Source organism: Myotis daubentonii, chromosome 2 (genome assembly GCF_963259705.1).
Source record: "Myotis daubentonii chromosome 2, mMyoDau2.1, whole genome shotgun sequence".
Taxonomy (NCBI): domain Eukaryota; kingdom Metazoa; phylum Chordata; class Mammalia; order Chiroptera; family Vespertilionidae; genus Myotis; species Myotis daubentonii.
The window spans coordinates 6630021-6644218 of NC_081841.1; the positions used below are offsets into that span (position 1 = coordinate 6630021).

General features: G+C 52.0%; 1 protein-coding gene and 1 long non-coding RNA gene across 3 annotated transcripts; one reads left to right on the forward strand and one right to left on the reverse strand.

The window, feature by feature from the left end:
* Positions 1-2407: 2407 nt before the first annotated feature.
* On the forward strand, positions 2408-3985 carry LOC132226944 (uncharacterized). Of its 2 annotated transcripts, none has more exons than XR_009451093.1 (3): positions 2408-3222; positions 3318-3427; positions 3735-3985. It is a non-coding gene; the product is annotated as an uncharacterized LOC132226944 (long non-coding RNA). The 2 variants fall into 2 exon arrangements; XR_009451092.1 differs by having other exon boundaries at positions 2409-3129; positions 3735-3968.
* Positions 3986-4034: 49 nt separating this feature from the next.
* On the reverse strand, positions 4035-11861 carry LOC132226943 (DNA dC->dU-editing enzyme APOBEC-3C-like). Its single transcript, XM_059681499.1, has 5 exons — positions 11648-11861; positions 10290-10428; positions 5240-5525; positions 4911-5025; positions 4035-4207 (listed from the first exon to the last, which is right to left on the reverse strand). Exons 1-5 carry the CDS (start codon positions 11695-11697, stop codon positions 4201-4203), a joined length of 597 nt encoding a protein of 198 aa, XP_059537482.1. The 5' UTR covers positions 11698-11861; the 3' UTR covers positions 4035-4200.
* Positions 11862-14198: the final 2337 nt, after the last annotated feature.

The window sequence follows — 14198 nt, forward strand, 5'->3', positions numbered from 1 at the left end:
CAGGCCCCCACCCCAGGGCCTCTGCACTCCCTGGGCCTCACCCGGGTGTTCTCTAAAGGACCCACCGGGCTCACTCCCTCACTTCACTCAGGTCCTGCTCAGACACCCCCGGCTCACTCCCCAGGAACCAGCACCCACTCCCTGTCCCCTACCCTATCTTTGCAGCAGGGGTCAGCCTCTGATACGGTGCACGTATGTTAGAGCACTGTTCATTGCGTGTCTCCACACGGATGTGAGCCACATGGGGCAGGGGCGTTTGTGGCTGCTGTGCCTGGCTGGTACCCCAGCGCTGGAACAGTGCCTGCACATCCTGTGATCTCAATCAAGACTTGCTGAAGAAACCAAATAATGACTGGCTGTTCCCTAATTACCATCAGGAGATACTCACACGTGTGAGCCCACACGCACGGGCTGCAGAGGGCTTTCACACACCTTTGCTTCCCAAGCAGCCCCAAAGGTCGGCCCCTGATACCCATCGCACAGATGGGGAGGCCGAGGCTCAGAGGGAAAGGCCTGCCTGACACCTCACAGCTGGTGGGTGGCAGAGCCAGGTGCCAGGACTCTAACCCAGGCCTGTGATGCTGCCCGACTCTCTCCCAGGGCCACACCACTTTGGTCAAGGCCGCACGAGCACTGGGGACCAGAAAGAAGCTGTGGGACAGGTCACCCTCATCTTTAAAGGCAGGAGCAGTGAGAACTGGTCCTTTGAGTCGGCAGCAGGAGACGTCCTGGGGGGAGAGGGGAGAAGGGGCCCAAGGGGGGAAGGAAGGGCCTCCCGCGTACAGTCAGGAGCCTGGGCCAGGCTCTTTCCCAGCTGGGGGGCTGCTGGACAAGTCCCACGGCTCCTCAGAGCCTCAGTTTCCCCATCTGTCAGATGACCCTCATCCCTGCCTCAGGAGGTGACCAGAGGGACTGATTTCAGGAGACAGTCCGCACTGACAGGTCAGTGTGAGGGAGAAGCTGCAGGACGCGGGCTGCCTGCTGGCAGGAGCTCAGTAACCCTGGCCTCACAGCAGAGGGAATGGCTGGGTTCTGCTCACAGGCCCCTCACCAGCAGAGAGGACATGCTGTCCAAGGCTCCCCGCTGAGAGCAGCCCTCATGGGGATGGGAGGAGCTGCCAATCACTAACCACCCTGGAATCTCAGCAGAGCGCTGGCAGACATGGGAGATGGAGACACTGGTGGCTTTGCCCTGGGCCACTCAGTTAGGAGGGGGCAGAGTGGGGAGCACCAGAACCAGCCGCCCTGGCTCCAAAGCCACCCACCAGACCCAGCATTTTTTTTGTAAATGTATTTTTACTAGAGGCCTGGTGCACAGATTTGTGAACCAGTGGGGACCCTCGGCCTGGCCTGGGTCCTCTTGCAATCCGGGAGGCACGCTGGCTGGGGAGGTACCACGCGAGGTGTCCGGGGCATGTCCAGCTATCTCGCCCAGTCCCCAGTTGGCCGGACCCCAGCATCAAGGTAACCTACTGGTCGGGTGTATTCCCCCTGGTGGTTAGTGTGTGTCATAGCAATTGGTCAAACGGTCGAATGGTCAGACACTTAGCATATTAGGCTTTTATATATATAGATTAATTTCAGAGAGGAAGGGAGAGGGAGAGAGGGAGATATATCAGTGATGAGAGAGAATCATTGATTGGCTGCCTCCTGCACGCCCCACACTGGGGATTGAGCCCGCAACCCGGGCATGTGCCCCTACTGGGAATCGAACCCTCACCTTCTGGTTCACAGGTTGATGCTCAACCACCAATCCATGCCGGCCAGGCCCTAACCTTAACAAATTACCACATACCGGGTGCTCTTAGCAGCGGAAAGCCATCCTCTCACAGCTCTGGAGGACAGAGGTCTGAGACCAAGGTGTCTGCAGGCTGTGCTTTCTCCGAAGGCTGCTGTGTCTGCTACAGCTGGGCCTGTCCCCCTGGTGTTGCCCTAAGTCCTGGACTTGTAGAACCTCCCTCCATCCTGTCCTCACATGGCCTTCCCCCTGCGCGTCCGTGTCGCCTCTTCTTACAAGGACACCAGTCAGATTAGAATAGCCCCCCCCGCCCCACACAATTTCAGTATGGCCTCACCTTAAATGACTCCATCTGCGAGGACCCTATGGCCAAATAGGGGCGCATTCTGAGGCTCTGAGCAGGACGTGATGTGGAGGGGATACTCTCCAATCCAGCACATGCATGCTTCCCATTTACTGCTGAAAATCTCACATGTGTGGTAGAGACTACGCATGTCCCACTGTTAATGCTCCTATTTCAGCATGTATAGCCCCTGATGCTTACCCAGTTACCCAGCATGAAGGCTCCATTTCCTGAACTCCTTTGCTGCCAGGTGTGGCAGGGTGACAGTCCTGGCCAGGGAGATGTGGAAATAAACCCCATATGGCCGCTTGTGGGACCTTCCTCAGCAGCAGCTAGCTTGGTCACCTGCCCCTTTCTCCCCCTCTTCCCCCAGCTCGCTGACAGGACACAGGTGTTCCAGGCGGCTGCACACTGGGCCCCGAGGACCCAGACCCCACATATCCCGGCTGGCCTAGCAGTGAGCTGGGAGCCTCGCGGGTTCCACATGACTGTGGAGTTGTTAGGGGCAGACATCGAGTAGTGGGGACTAGCTATAGTTGTAAGAAGTATGAATCATGCTCTGTTAGTGGTGATTGTTCTGTTCTGATTAGAGGAAGCACATGCTGACCTGGCTGAGACTTGTACACCCAGGACATGGGAGTTAACCTGGGAATGCAGCCCATTCTCCTTTTTTAAGAACTGATTCACCACCTTGTTGTTGAAATAATCCAGTTCTGAGACGCCCGTCCTTACCAGTTCCCAGCCTGCACTGCCTGTAGCCTGCACCATTCCCCTGGCCTGCTCCCCCTGCGTGTCACTCCTACTTCCCATGTAATCTCTGTCCTTCTACCCAGGATCAGCAGCTGGTTTATGCGGAAGAGCGGATTTTCATGGATGACCTGCTGCTCTCCCTCACTGCCGGCCTTATTGGAATAAACTCGCATATATGACTCAACCCTGTCTCTGCTGACCTGGCTCAAGTAGTGACAGGCAGCCCGGACCCATTGGTTGTCTGGCTTCAGAGTCATCGCCCAGCTCTGCAGCTAACACCTGGCCTTTCCTGTTGGAGGTAACCGACGACCCAGGGCGGCTGGGCTGCATGGAGACAACGCTCCCGCTGGCCTGGAGGGTTCCTGCACCACCTGAGCTGGGCAGAGTGCAGGTGTGCCAGGAGCAGGAGGGGCTGTTGGGAGAAGATGCCCTTGAGGTCCCCACGGATCTCTGAGACTGACCTTCTGCTTTGGTCTTCATCTCCAGGCGGAGGAGAGATTCTGAGCCGACCCCTTTGCCTGCTTCGATGACCCAGTCAGTCAAGAGTGTGGTCCACACCCGTGCCTCCCTGCTTGCGAGGAGACGGAAGGAAGCCGGTAGGTAGGGGCAGGACCACGGGAAAGGAAGTAGAACCGGGAACCCAAGGGGGCGGAGTTACTAAGGCACCCAACTGGGCGGGGAGGGAAGGGCACTCGCCAGAGAGGCATGAACTTTAAAATGTATGGATACTGCTGAGATCGCAGGCAGATAACCAAGCACAAGGCAGTAAGGCATATACACCAATCCCAAGGATGTTGCCTAGGTAGAGTTCTTTGAAAAGACCAATTAGGAGCTAGCAAGACTGCCCACCCCCTAAAGTAAAAGGCCCGCACTTCCTCTCGCCCTCTCTCTTCTCCCTGGCAGCAATGGCTTCCTGACGTTCCTTCCTGTGTTGGGGGAGCCCACCCCGGCGTCCCCCTGGCCTCCACACATGGACTGTTAGACTTTAATTAGCTTGGACACTGAACTACTCCCCCCGTCACATGGAAAGGAGGCTCCAGGCACCGGCCTGCACTTGGAACCCCAGCTACCCCTTCTCCAGGACTGGCTTCTCCCAGTAAACTTTGGTTCCATTAATTGGGGGTGGGGTTGGGGGGTTGGAAGGCTCCGGGTGGTTGGTGGAAGGGCCCCGCCCCCTGGTTGAACTCCTGGTCAAGGGGACAATTTGCATATTAGCCTTTTATTGCAGAGGGACTTGGGGAGGGGAGCTTCAGGGAGCTGGAGAGAAAGCTGTGCTGCTTCAGTTTTAGCGAGGGCTCTTCCATGCAGCCCCGGGAGCCAGCCGCTTGGAGACATCATTCTGTCCCAAAAATAAAGTCATGAATCTTCCTCAGTCCCTGAGGAGACAAAAACACACACACATTAGCAACTTATCAGGACCTTCCTGAGGACAAAGGGAGTTGAGGAGGAAGAGCTTTTACCATGTAAACAAAGGCCTAATTAAGCATAGCTGCTCAGCCCGACCGGTGTGGCTCAGTGGTTGAGCAGCGGGCTCTGAACAAGGAGGTCATGGTTCAACTCCCCATCAGGGCACATGCCTGGTTTTCGGGCCCAATTCCTAGTGTGGGGCGTGCAGGAGGCAGCAGATCAATGATTCTCTCTCATCATTGATGTTTCCATCTCTCTCTCCCCCTCCTTTCCTCTCTAAAATCAATGAATATATATATTTTTAAAAATAGTTGCTCTTAATACTGGGCGCATTCACATCACAGGGGCTGGGCTACAGTTTGTTACTAAGGAAGCCCTAGCGACCGAATGCAGGCATTCTCTGTCTCCTCAGTCTTCTGATGGCCACACACACACATGCATGACCCCTTGTGTTCGGTTTAATAACAACATTTGGTTCATGTGGTGAGATGGGAGGACCGAGGAGGGGGGAGCACCTTTGCTGGGGGAGAGGGAGGCGCTGAGGGGTGGAGGGAGGGAGGGTCGGGGTGGGGAGGCACCTGAAGGAGCAGAGAGGCCCAGACTCAGGTGAAGGTTGTGGGAGGTAAGGGGGCGGGGGGGGGGGGGGGGGGCGGCGCGGGAGGAAACTCATACCAGAGGATTTCATCAAGCTGCTGCTGCAGACGAACATAATTTCGACGCACTTTCTTCCAATACGTGAAGTCCCATCCCCCGTTGTACACAAAGTTATCCCAACAGTATTCAAAGTCTGCAGCAAAGAGGGGAGAGAGCAGGCAGGTCTGGCCTAGGAGCCTTTTTCTCCTGAGCCTCCCCTGGGCAACCCCACTCAGGGCCCAGTTTCCTCCTTGCCAGGTGTCTTCACTCCTGCCTCAGTGTCCCAAGTCCCCCTGCCACTCACTCTCCCTGGGTGCTTCTACCTGCCCTCCCCTCCCCCACTCCTGCCCAGCTCCCTCTGCTCTCACCCTCTGGAGCCATCATGGCCACCTTGGCCCCTGCAGCAACCAGATCTCGAAGCCCCTGCTCATCTTCGTCCTCATACAAGTAGAGGCGGGCGGCGGAGATGCTCAGGTCCACGTTCTCGTGCTCATTCAGGAAGCCAGCCACCTGCTCTGCACACTCGAAGCAGGGGCTCCAGGATATGTGCCAGGTGACATGGTATTGCGCATCAGGACACTGAATCTCATCAGGAAACAGAACCTTCTCATGGAACCAATCCAGGAAGCAGAGTTCAGCGTGGCCAGGATACAACTGGGAGAAACAGAGAGAGGGTGGGGGAACCCTCGTAACAAAGCAGGCATGTGACAGAGCAGGCATGTGACAGGACTGGGGGGTGGGCACCAGGGGACAGGGAGCAATAGTCTAAGGGTCATGTTGTTGATTGATTTATCCCCTTCTTATTTTTTTAAAAAATATGTTTTTATTGATTTTTATTTTTTTAAATATATTTTCATTGATTTCAGAAAGGAAGGGTGAGAGGGATAAAATGTCAATAGTGAGAGAGAATCATTGATTGGCTGTCTCCTGCACGACCCCTGCTGGGGATTGAGCCCACAACCTGGGCATGTGCCCTTGACCTGAATCAAACCCAGGGCCCTTCAGTCCGCAGGCTGATGCTCTATCCACTGAGCCAAACCAGCGAGGGCTATTTGTATTGGTTTTTAGAGAGAGGAAGGGGAAAGGAGAGATAGAAACATTGATGAGAGAGAAGCATGGAACAGCTGCCTCCTGCACACCCCCCACTGGAGATCAAACCTGCAACCTGGGCGTGTGCCCTGAATGGAGTCTAACCAGTGACCTCTTGGTCCAGGGGTCGATGCTCAACCACTGCGCATCACCAGTGGAGCTATTCATCCCTTTGTAAACTCCTCCCCTCCCTGATGTTTTATTTCCACATCCTTTCCCACACGCACCCAAGAACTCCAACATCCTGAGGGCCCGCTCCAGGCCAGGCCGCTGGGTCCAGGCTTGTTCCCTGGGTGCTGTCTGCCGGGAGGGCCCAGAGCCATGCTGCCCACAGGGAGCCACTAGCACAGGTGTCTGCTGTACTCTTGAAATGTGGCTCGCCTGCACTGATGTGTGCGACAAATATGGAATACACTCCTTATCTCCATGACGCGGTATGGAAGAAGAGTGTAAACTATCTCACGAAGACCTTTTATATTAACTACTAGAGGTCCGATGCATGAAAATTCGTGCAAGAGTAGGCCTTACTTCACCCAGCTGCCGGCACCGGCTTCCCTCCTCTGGCCCCTGGCAGGCACCTGGGACCCGGGTCGCTTTGCCCAGCCCCAGCTTCGTCTGGAAGGACATCAGGAATGGTGTCCAGAAGGACGCCCGGTCTAATTAACATATTACCCTTTTATTATTACAGATATGTTAAAACAATATCTTAGATATATTATAAAGTACGTTATCAACATTAATTGATCAATTTCTCTGAAAGTTTGACCCCTGGGTACTAGAAAAGGTTACATGACCTGAGTGACCCTGATTACGCTCCCATGGGAAGGTACTGCCCAGTGACACCCATCCACCCCATAGGAGCTCTGAGTAGTCTGCACTTTGGGTGGAGAAGGGAGGGCTGGTGTGTGCTGGACACTGCACAGGAGACCTTAGTGCTTGGCCCAGAGCGGGCAGGAGGCAGGCAGGAAGTGGGTGTGGGTTCTCCTCTGGGGGATTCCACATCCTGGGCCTGGAAGAGGATGGTGTAGCTGGGGGAGGACCCAGCCAGCAGAGCACTTCCTAGGGCCCCATAAGGCACTGGTGCACAGCAGCCCCAACTGTCCTAGACCCTCTTTCTTTTTTTCCTTTCTTTTTCATTTTTTGCAATCAACATTTTAATAACAAAGATACTATTTTTAACATGGTCAAGTATACTCGACTAAGTCCAGATTTTAAAAAACATAAGTATCTAGCCCAACAGTTCGACCATACAGTTTTGTACAGAACATTCTTAGGTCAACAGAAAATGCATTTCAGCACAAAAATATTTAAAGAGAATCTCTAAGCACCATTTTATTTCAGCAAAACAGACATATATCTTGTACTGATTAAACATCTACAAGTGCTGCCCTAGCTGGTTTGGCTCAGTGGATAGAGCATCAGCCTGTGGACTGAAGGACCCCAGGTTAGATTCAGGCCAAGGGCATATGCCTGGGTTGTGGGCTCAATCCACAGTAGGGGGTGGGCAGGAGGCAGCTGATCAATGATACTCTCTCATCATTGATGTTTCTCTTTCTCTCTCTCCCTTCCTCTCTGAAATCAATAAAAATATATTAAATATCTACAAGTGCTTTTCCTTTACAAAAATACATATATTGTTGATGGACTGAGTCATTAACAATGACCTGGTCATCTTTCACTTGGATTTGAATGATTCATAAGCTAAATTGTACAACCACGAAAAGGTTTTTTATTTGCATTAAAATGGTACCACTTTTGCCGAAACCGGTTTGGCTCAGTCGATAGAGCGTCAGCCTGCGGACTGAAAGGTCCCAGGTTTGATTCCGGTCAAGGGCATGTACCTTGGTTGTGGGCACATCCCCAGTAGGAGATGTGCAGGAGGCAGCTGATTGGTGTTTCTCTCTCATCGATGTTTCTGACTATCTCTCTCCCTTTCTCTCTGTAAAAAATCAATAAAATATATTTAGAAAAAAATAAAATATTACCACTTTTTACAAAAAAATGCTTAAAATATTTTATATTTCCAAGGAAAATCAGCAACACAACTGTACACTGTACTCTACGGTGGTTTTGTTTAACGTGAGGGCACCTCTACCAAACACTGATGCTCGCCGGGATTGCCCCCCTCGAGGGTGCAGCAGGGCCCGGCTCCATCACAGGCACGTGCCGTGGACCACAGCTCGATAAGGACACTTAGGCCTCCACCCTCGTTCTAAAGAACACAGCAAAGGAAAACTGACTTCAAACACAGGAGGCTGATCCCTTTACATTCCAATGTGCCGAACGCCTGCTCAAGCGGACTGATGTGTGTCTGTGGATAAATAATCCGCTGGCTAACTCTACTGTTGCCCAGAAACATTTACTCTTCATTTGTACTAGATTCGTTTCTTATTCCACGAAGCCCTGGAAGATGGAGGAAAAGTAGACCCAGCGTGTAACAGACGCCAGTTGCACTTGGTTCTGGGTTTAAAGGTGATGAACATTGAAAAGCTGCGGAACAATGTCTCAGAGCTGGCTCCCAGGGAAAGGGGCATAGCAGATGCACAGACACCTTTAAATGAGTGTTTACAATTAAATTATTTTTAAGTATAATGTCGTAACTTTCTGAAAAGGAAGTGCTCAAGCATTTTAAGTGTTTGAAAGCACAGAAAAAGAGGAAGAAGAAAACACATGATAAGTGACAACTACATTACTGGGAAGAGAATCACTTTTCAATTATTGGGAAGATGCCATTGCTGTAGGGAAAAAATGGTGAAAACCTTGTAATGCGTATTTAAATACATTTTAATGAGATTTCAATCTCATGTTTTCCCATCAAAACTCAGCTGAACTAGGTCTGTCAAGTCAATCCAGCATTAGTTGGTTATTTTGTGCTTTCAAAGGGTTCAGAGTCTCCAGTATATTTAATATTTTCCAACCCTTCATATGGCGGACATGCTATGTCCCTTACTGTGTGTGTGTGTGTGTGTGTGTGCATCTCATTTATAACTAGAAGCCTGGTGCACAAATTCATGGACAGGTGGGGTCCGGCCAGTCCACTACCAATTGGAGTGGGGGGTGCTGATCAGAGGGGGGCCTGCCCAGGGGAGTGGCTGTGGGGGGTTGGCTGGCCCACCCCCAATTAGGGTGGAGGGGGGCAGATCAGGGCCACAGTGTGCATCAAAGCAACTGGTCATTCCGGCGTCCAGGTGGCTTGGCTTATATATATATATAGACTGGAGGCCTGGTGCATGTATTTGTGCACTGGTGCGGGGGTGCGACCTGCGAGGATTGGCCTACTGTGGGGGTGCCGCTCATCCCAGTCAGCCAAGCTCCGCTCCCACTGTTGAAGCGCACTGATCACTGGGGGCAGTTCATGTATTAAGTGTTTGCCCCTTGGTGGTCATTGCACATCATAGTGACTGGTTGACTGGTCATTCTAGTCATTCTGCCATTCAGTCAGCAGGCTTATATATATATATATATATATATATATATATATATATATATATATATATATATATATAGCATTTCACATTTTTGTGGTTCTAATCCAGGTATTTAAAGTATGGCAAACACATTCATTTTTGCAATTCTCCTACAACCAACATCTTGAATATCAAGCTTAGCATGTGGGAAATTCCTTATGATAAACCACAGTACGTAACAGAGGATTATATATGGCCTATCAGAGAGATGTCGAGATGTGAGCATTAACTCTGAGGTGGCCCACAGCCTGAACTCCCAAGGAAAATGGTGTACAAAGAGTGCTTACTTTGATGTATGTATGATCTAGATCTGAGACCCATTTTGTTAATTTGGCTGAGTGGCTGAATTCTAATAACAGTAGAGCAATCGCTGAGAAACAGGACAGGGAGGTGAAACAGGTCTTTATGAAAATTTTGCTTTTGAATATGGAAAAAGCATTTATGTATGTGAGTCCAATTGAATGTACGCTTTTCTATACACGTAAGCCTATCAGCACTTATACCCAAGCCTAGATGCCCTTTCCTCCAAGACGGTTTGAGGTCCCTGGAAGAGGTGGAGACTGAGGGCCAGCAGGTTCAATAGACTCTAGTGACTAGAGGAGGCTTGTGGATAAGTCAAATGCCATTGTCTATGGCAGCCGTCACCAATCTTTCAGCCCTCACAGGCCATCAGTGGTCCACAGACCACCCGTTGGTGACTGCTGGTCTATGGTGATTTGGGAGGGTCAGGCAGGGGCATCCAGGGCTAAAACACAAGACAGTGTTGTGGGAAGAAGCCTCTGGCATTTTCCATATTATCATCTCCCCACATCCTTCCCTGGCTTAGCTCCTGCCTCTGATGACAGCATGGTGGGGTACATACCTGGTTTCGAAAGACACCATTTTGATAGTCAAGAAATGAGCCATCCTCCCATCTTTCCACTTCAAAGCAGAGGAAGGTAGACTTCCGCCCATAGCTATTTAGGTTCTGGAAGTTGAAGTCGAAGGTCTTGGGATACATGCTTCTCATTGGTTTGCAGTGGGCAAGAGAGAAAACAGACAATTTAGTCTTTATATGAGTTTCACCCATCCAGTGACTCCTGAACACACCCCATGGACACCCTGGGCACCCTGCTTCCCAGTAACCCCAGCCTTCAGCTGGGGGAGAGCAGGAGAGCAGGGGCTGCAGAGAAAGTGGGCCGGGGGGGGAGGGTGTGGGTGGTGGGATGGAGAGGGGCTTCTTAGGGCCCGGCTATGCTGCTTCCAACAGTACACGCCCAGCTCCTTACCCCCAGTCATTTGAATGCAGAAATGAGTTAATAAAACTGCCTCCACCCCCAAACATTAGATTTTCATATTAAGGTGCAATTCACGATTCACCTTTCACCTATGCATGTTTATTATTATTATTTAATGTCAGGCTAACACCTAAATTAACAGGCTCCGGCTAATGTTCTAAGAGCTCCTTGTATCTGAACTCCTCTATTCCTCCCCAATCCAGGGGCCTCACCCAATTTTACAGAGGAGGGAACGGGACACAGAGAGGGGAGTGGCCTGTCCAAGTCACAGGGCTGCTGAGTGACAGAGCCGGTCCCTTGCCCAGGCAAAGCCATGTCCAGCCCTTGCATGACGTCAGCTGGCAGTGGGGCCCTATTGGCTGAGAGGCTTTTCTCCTCTCATGTAAACAGCGTGTCCCCCACCGGTTGGTGCACTATAAACGCGAGGGCGGGGATGCCTCTGGGCACAGCCTGACTTTGCTCTTCTGCTCACAGTGCCAGCACCTTGGGGAGAGGATTTCCCTTTCTGCTCAGCGAGCTCCTCTCACTCTGTGTGGATAACGGGGTCAGTAGCACAGAAAGTGGATCCAAGTGCTTCAAGCCAAATGCCCCCAGTGCTCCACTCATCCTTTAGTGCAAGTCTCATGGCCAAGAGGGCACAGGAAAGGCCACAGAGCAGCAGCCCCGCGGGCAGGGAGGGGACAGCCAGCCCACAACTGGCAGACTGAGAGGAGGCCCAAGTGGATAACAGGCCTGGGCGAGGGGCAGGAGGGGCCATTCAGAAGCAATTGTGGGGGCTTCCCCAGAAGAGGGCAAAGCCCCCATGGAGTGGGACCTGCAGAGAAGGTGCCCAGAGCGGGAGAGAAGCCAGGCTAGACCAGGGGGAGGACAAGGCTGAGGACAGAGACTCCTCAGGGCCCCCAAGTAGAAAGGGCTACAGAGAAGGACAGAGTGGGGGCAGTACCTGGGCCAGGGCACCGCAGTGAAGTCTTGGTTCCCTTGTTGCTGCTGCATTGCCTTTGGTCCCCGGAGCTGGCGCTGCACTTCTGCTCACAGGCGCAGGTTTTCGGAAAGTCCCTGTATAAACAAACTTCCCGCCTTCTTAGCTGAGGCCCCACCTCCTTCCTGTTTTGGCTGCCGGGGTGGGCGGGCCCTGGGGTGTGCTCTTCCTCAGCCTCAGACCCACCTTCCCTCCTCCTCTGGGGCCCTCCCTCTGGACAGAGCTGACCTCTGCTGGAGACAGGCTCCTCTGTGCAGCAGGACCCAGGCTGCTGGCAAAGGGAAGTGAAAATGATGATGGCAGGGAGAGGGGATGGGGCAGGCCCTGCTCCCCTGGGAGGGTCAGGCTGGAGCCCTCCCCACACCACCCTGCACCCAGCCCAAGCCTGAGCCCAGTGCAGGCTCTCCACCTGCGTCCTGCTGAATGATGGTAAAGTGTGGACCTTGGATCAGGGACAGATGTGCCTTGAGTTCCTCGTTCTGGGCTTGGTCCTCTGCTTGGGTCCCTCTGCCTTCACAGGGTGGGGAGGGTACCGCAGGCAGCCTCCTGTCCCTCTTACTCTAGAAGAGCTTTCAGACAAGCTGGATAGTGACCCTTGTCAGTTACATTGCAAATGCTTTCTTTCAATGTGTGGCTAGGCTCTCGCTTCATGAAGTCTTTCCAGGTACAGATGTCTAAATTTTTAATGTTTTCAAATGCATTAGTTTTGTCATATATGTATATGGCATGACATAGGCATGTCATTTTTTATTTTGTATTGGATAGCCAATACAAAGGGCATTTAATGACTTTCCTTCCCTGTCATTTTGTCCTACTGGTGTGCAATGCCACAACCTTAGTGTGTGTGTGTGTCTCTGTGTGTGTGTGTGTGTATGTGTGTGTGAGTGTGTCTGTGTGTGTGTGAGTGTGTCTGTCTGTGTGTGTGAGTGAGTGTGTGTCTCTGTGTGTCTGTGCACGCGCACGTGTATGTGTGTGCGTGCATGCGTATGCGTGTGCGTGCGTGCGTGCACGTGTGTGTGAGTGTGTCTCTGTGTGTGTGTCTCTGTGTGTGTGTCTGTGTGTGTCTGTCTGTGTGTATGTGTGTGAGTGTGTGTGAGTGTGTCTGTGTGTCTGTGTGTGTGTCCGTGAGTGTGTCTGTGTGTGTATGTGTGTATGTGTCTGTGTCTGTGTGTGTTTGTGTCTGTGTGTGTGTGTGTGTGTGTGTGTGTGTGTGTGTGTGTGGTCTCTGACTCATATGCTCCATTGCCTCACCTGTCCATGCTTGGGTGACTACCACACTGATCTTCCAGAGCTTCAGCGTAGATCCAATATCTGGTACGCCCATCCACCTTAGCCTCACCTTTGAAATTGTATTGGCCTGTACAGATATACATGAATTTATGCAAAAAAATTCCTTAAAATATGTTTTATAAATTGATTTCAAAAATAGGAAGGAAGGGGGAGAGAGAGAGAAAAAACATCAATGATGAGAGAATCATTCATTGGCTGCTTCCTGCATACCCCCTACAGGGAAAAGATCCCAGAACATGGGCAAGTGCCCACGCATGAACCCCCTGGTTCACGGGTCCATGCTCAACCACTGAGCCAAACCAGCTGAGTGATGGACAAACTTTCCTGTTTCATGCGATACCCTATTATCAATGTGTAGAGCAATCTTGGCAGGCATAGACGTCTCTGAGGCCCTGAGACCCTCCATCCATGAACATGGTATATATCTGCATTTCTATGGGCCTTCTTTTATGTTCTCAGTGAGTCTGAAATGAAGTTAAAGGGGAAGCTGGAAGGGAAGGAAAGAGCCAGCTATGAGGGCAAAGAAGAGGAAAGGGAGCACGGAGAGGAAGAAACAGGGTCAAAAAGGAAGATACACCACTCTGGTCAGATGGAGGGAATTAAAGCTGTGTGGAGACAGGAAAGAACGGAGGGAGAAAAGGGTCAGAAAGGGAGAATATGAATCTGGGCTCAACCTTGCCTACCTTGGGAAAAGGGAAAAAGAACTTTGCCTCAGAGCAATATGGTATTCAGTAGTCATTCCCTGCTGTGAGAATTTGGTGCAGTCTGGACTAGCTTGGGGATGAAAGGGGCTTTGCCCAGGTCCTGAGACACCAAAAGGCAGAGGTTAATTTAAAGCAAAGGGAATGGAGGCCCCTCTCGATACGTCCTGCTCACTTGGGCATGGTGTGGCCACTCTGGGAGTGGCATTCTCCCTGGCACACCTGCAGCAGGGGCGGGAGGAGACACAGAAATGAGGGCAGCAGCCCACAGGACATGCTGGGAGTCCTGGGGATAGGCCAGGCGAAGCACAGGGTCAGGAGACAGGAGGAACACCCAGGGGCAGAGCAGGAGCTGGTAGAGGATCAGGAGTGAGTCACATCCGGGAAGGGAGGGGGAGGGGTCAGGAGCAGGGGCCAGCCCTGTCCTGGGTCTCAGCCTCGACCACCTGCTGAGACCCCTAAGGCTTCTTGTCACTACTTCTTCCCAGCACCAGGCTGCACATGGTGTGGGCAGAAACTGCTGG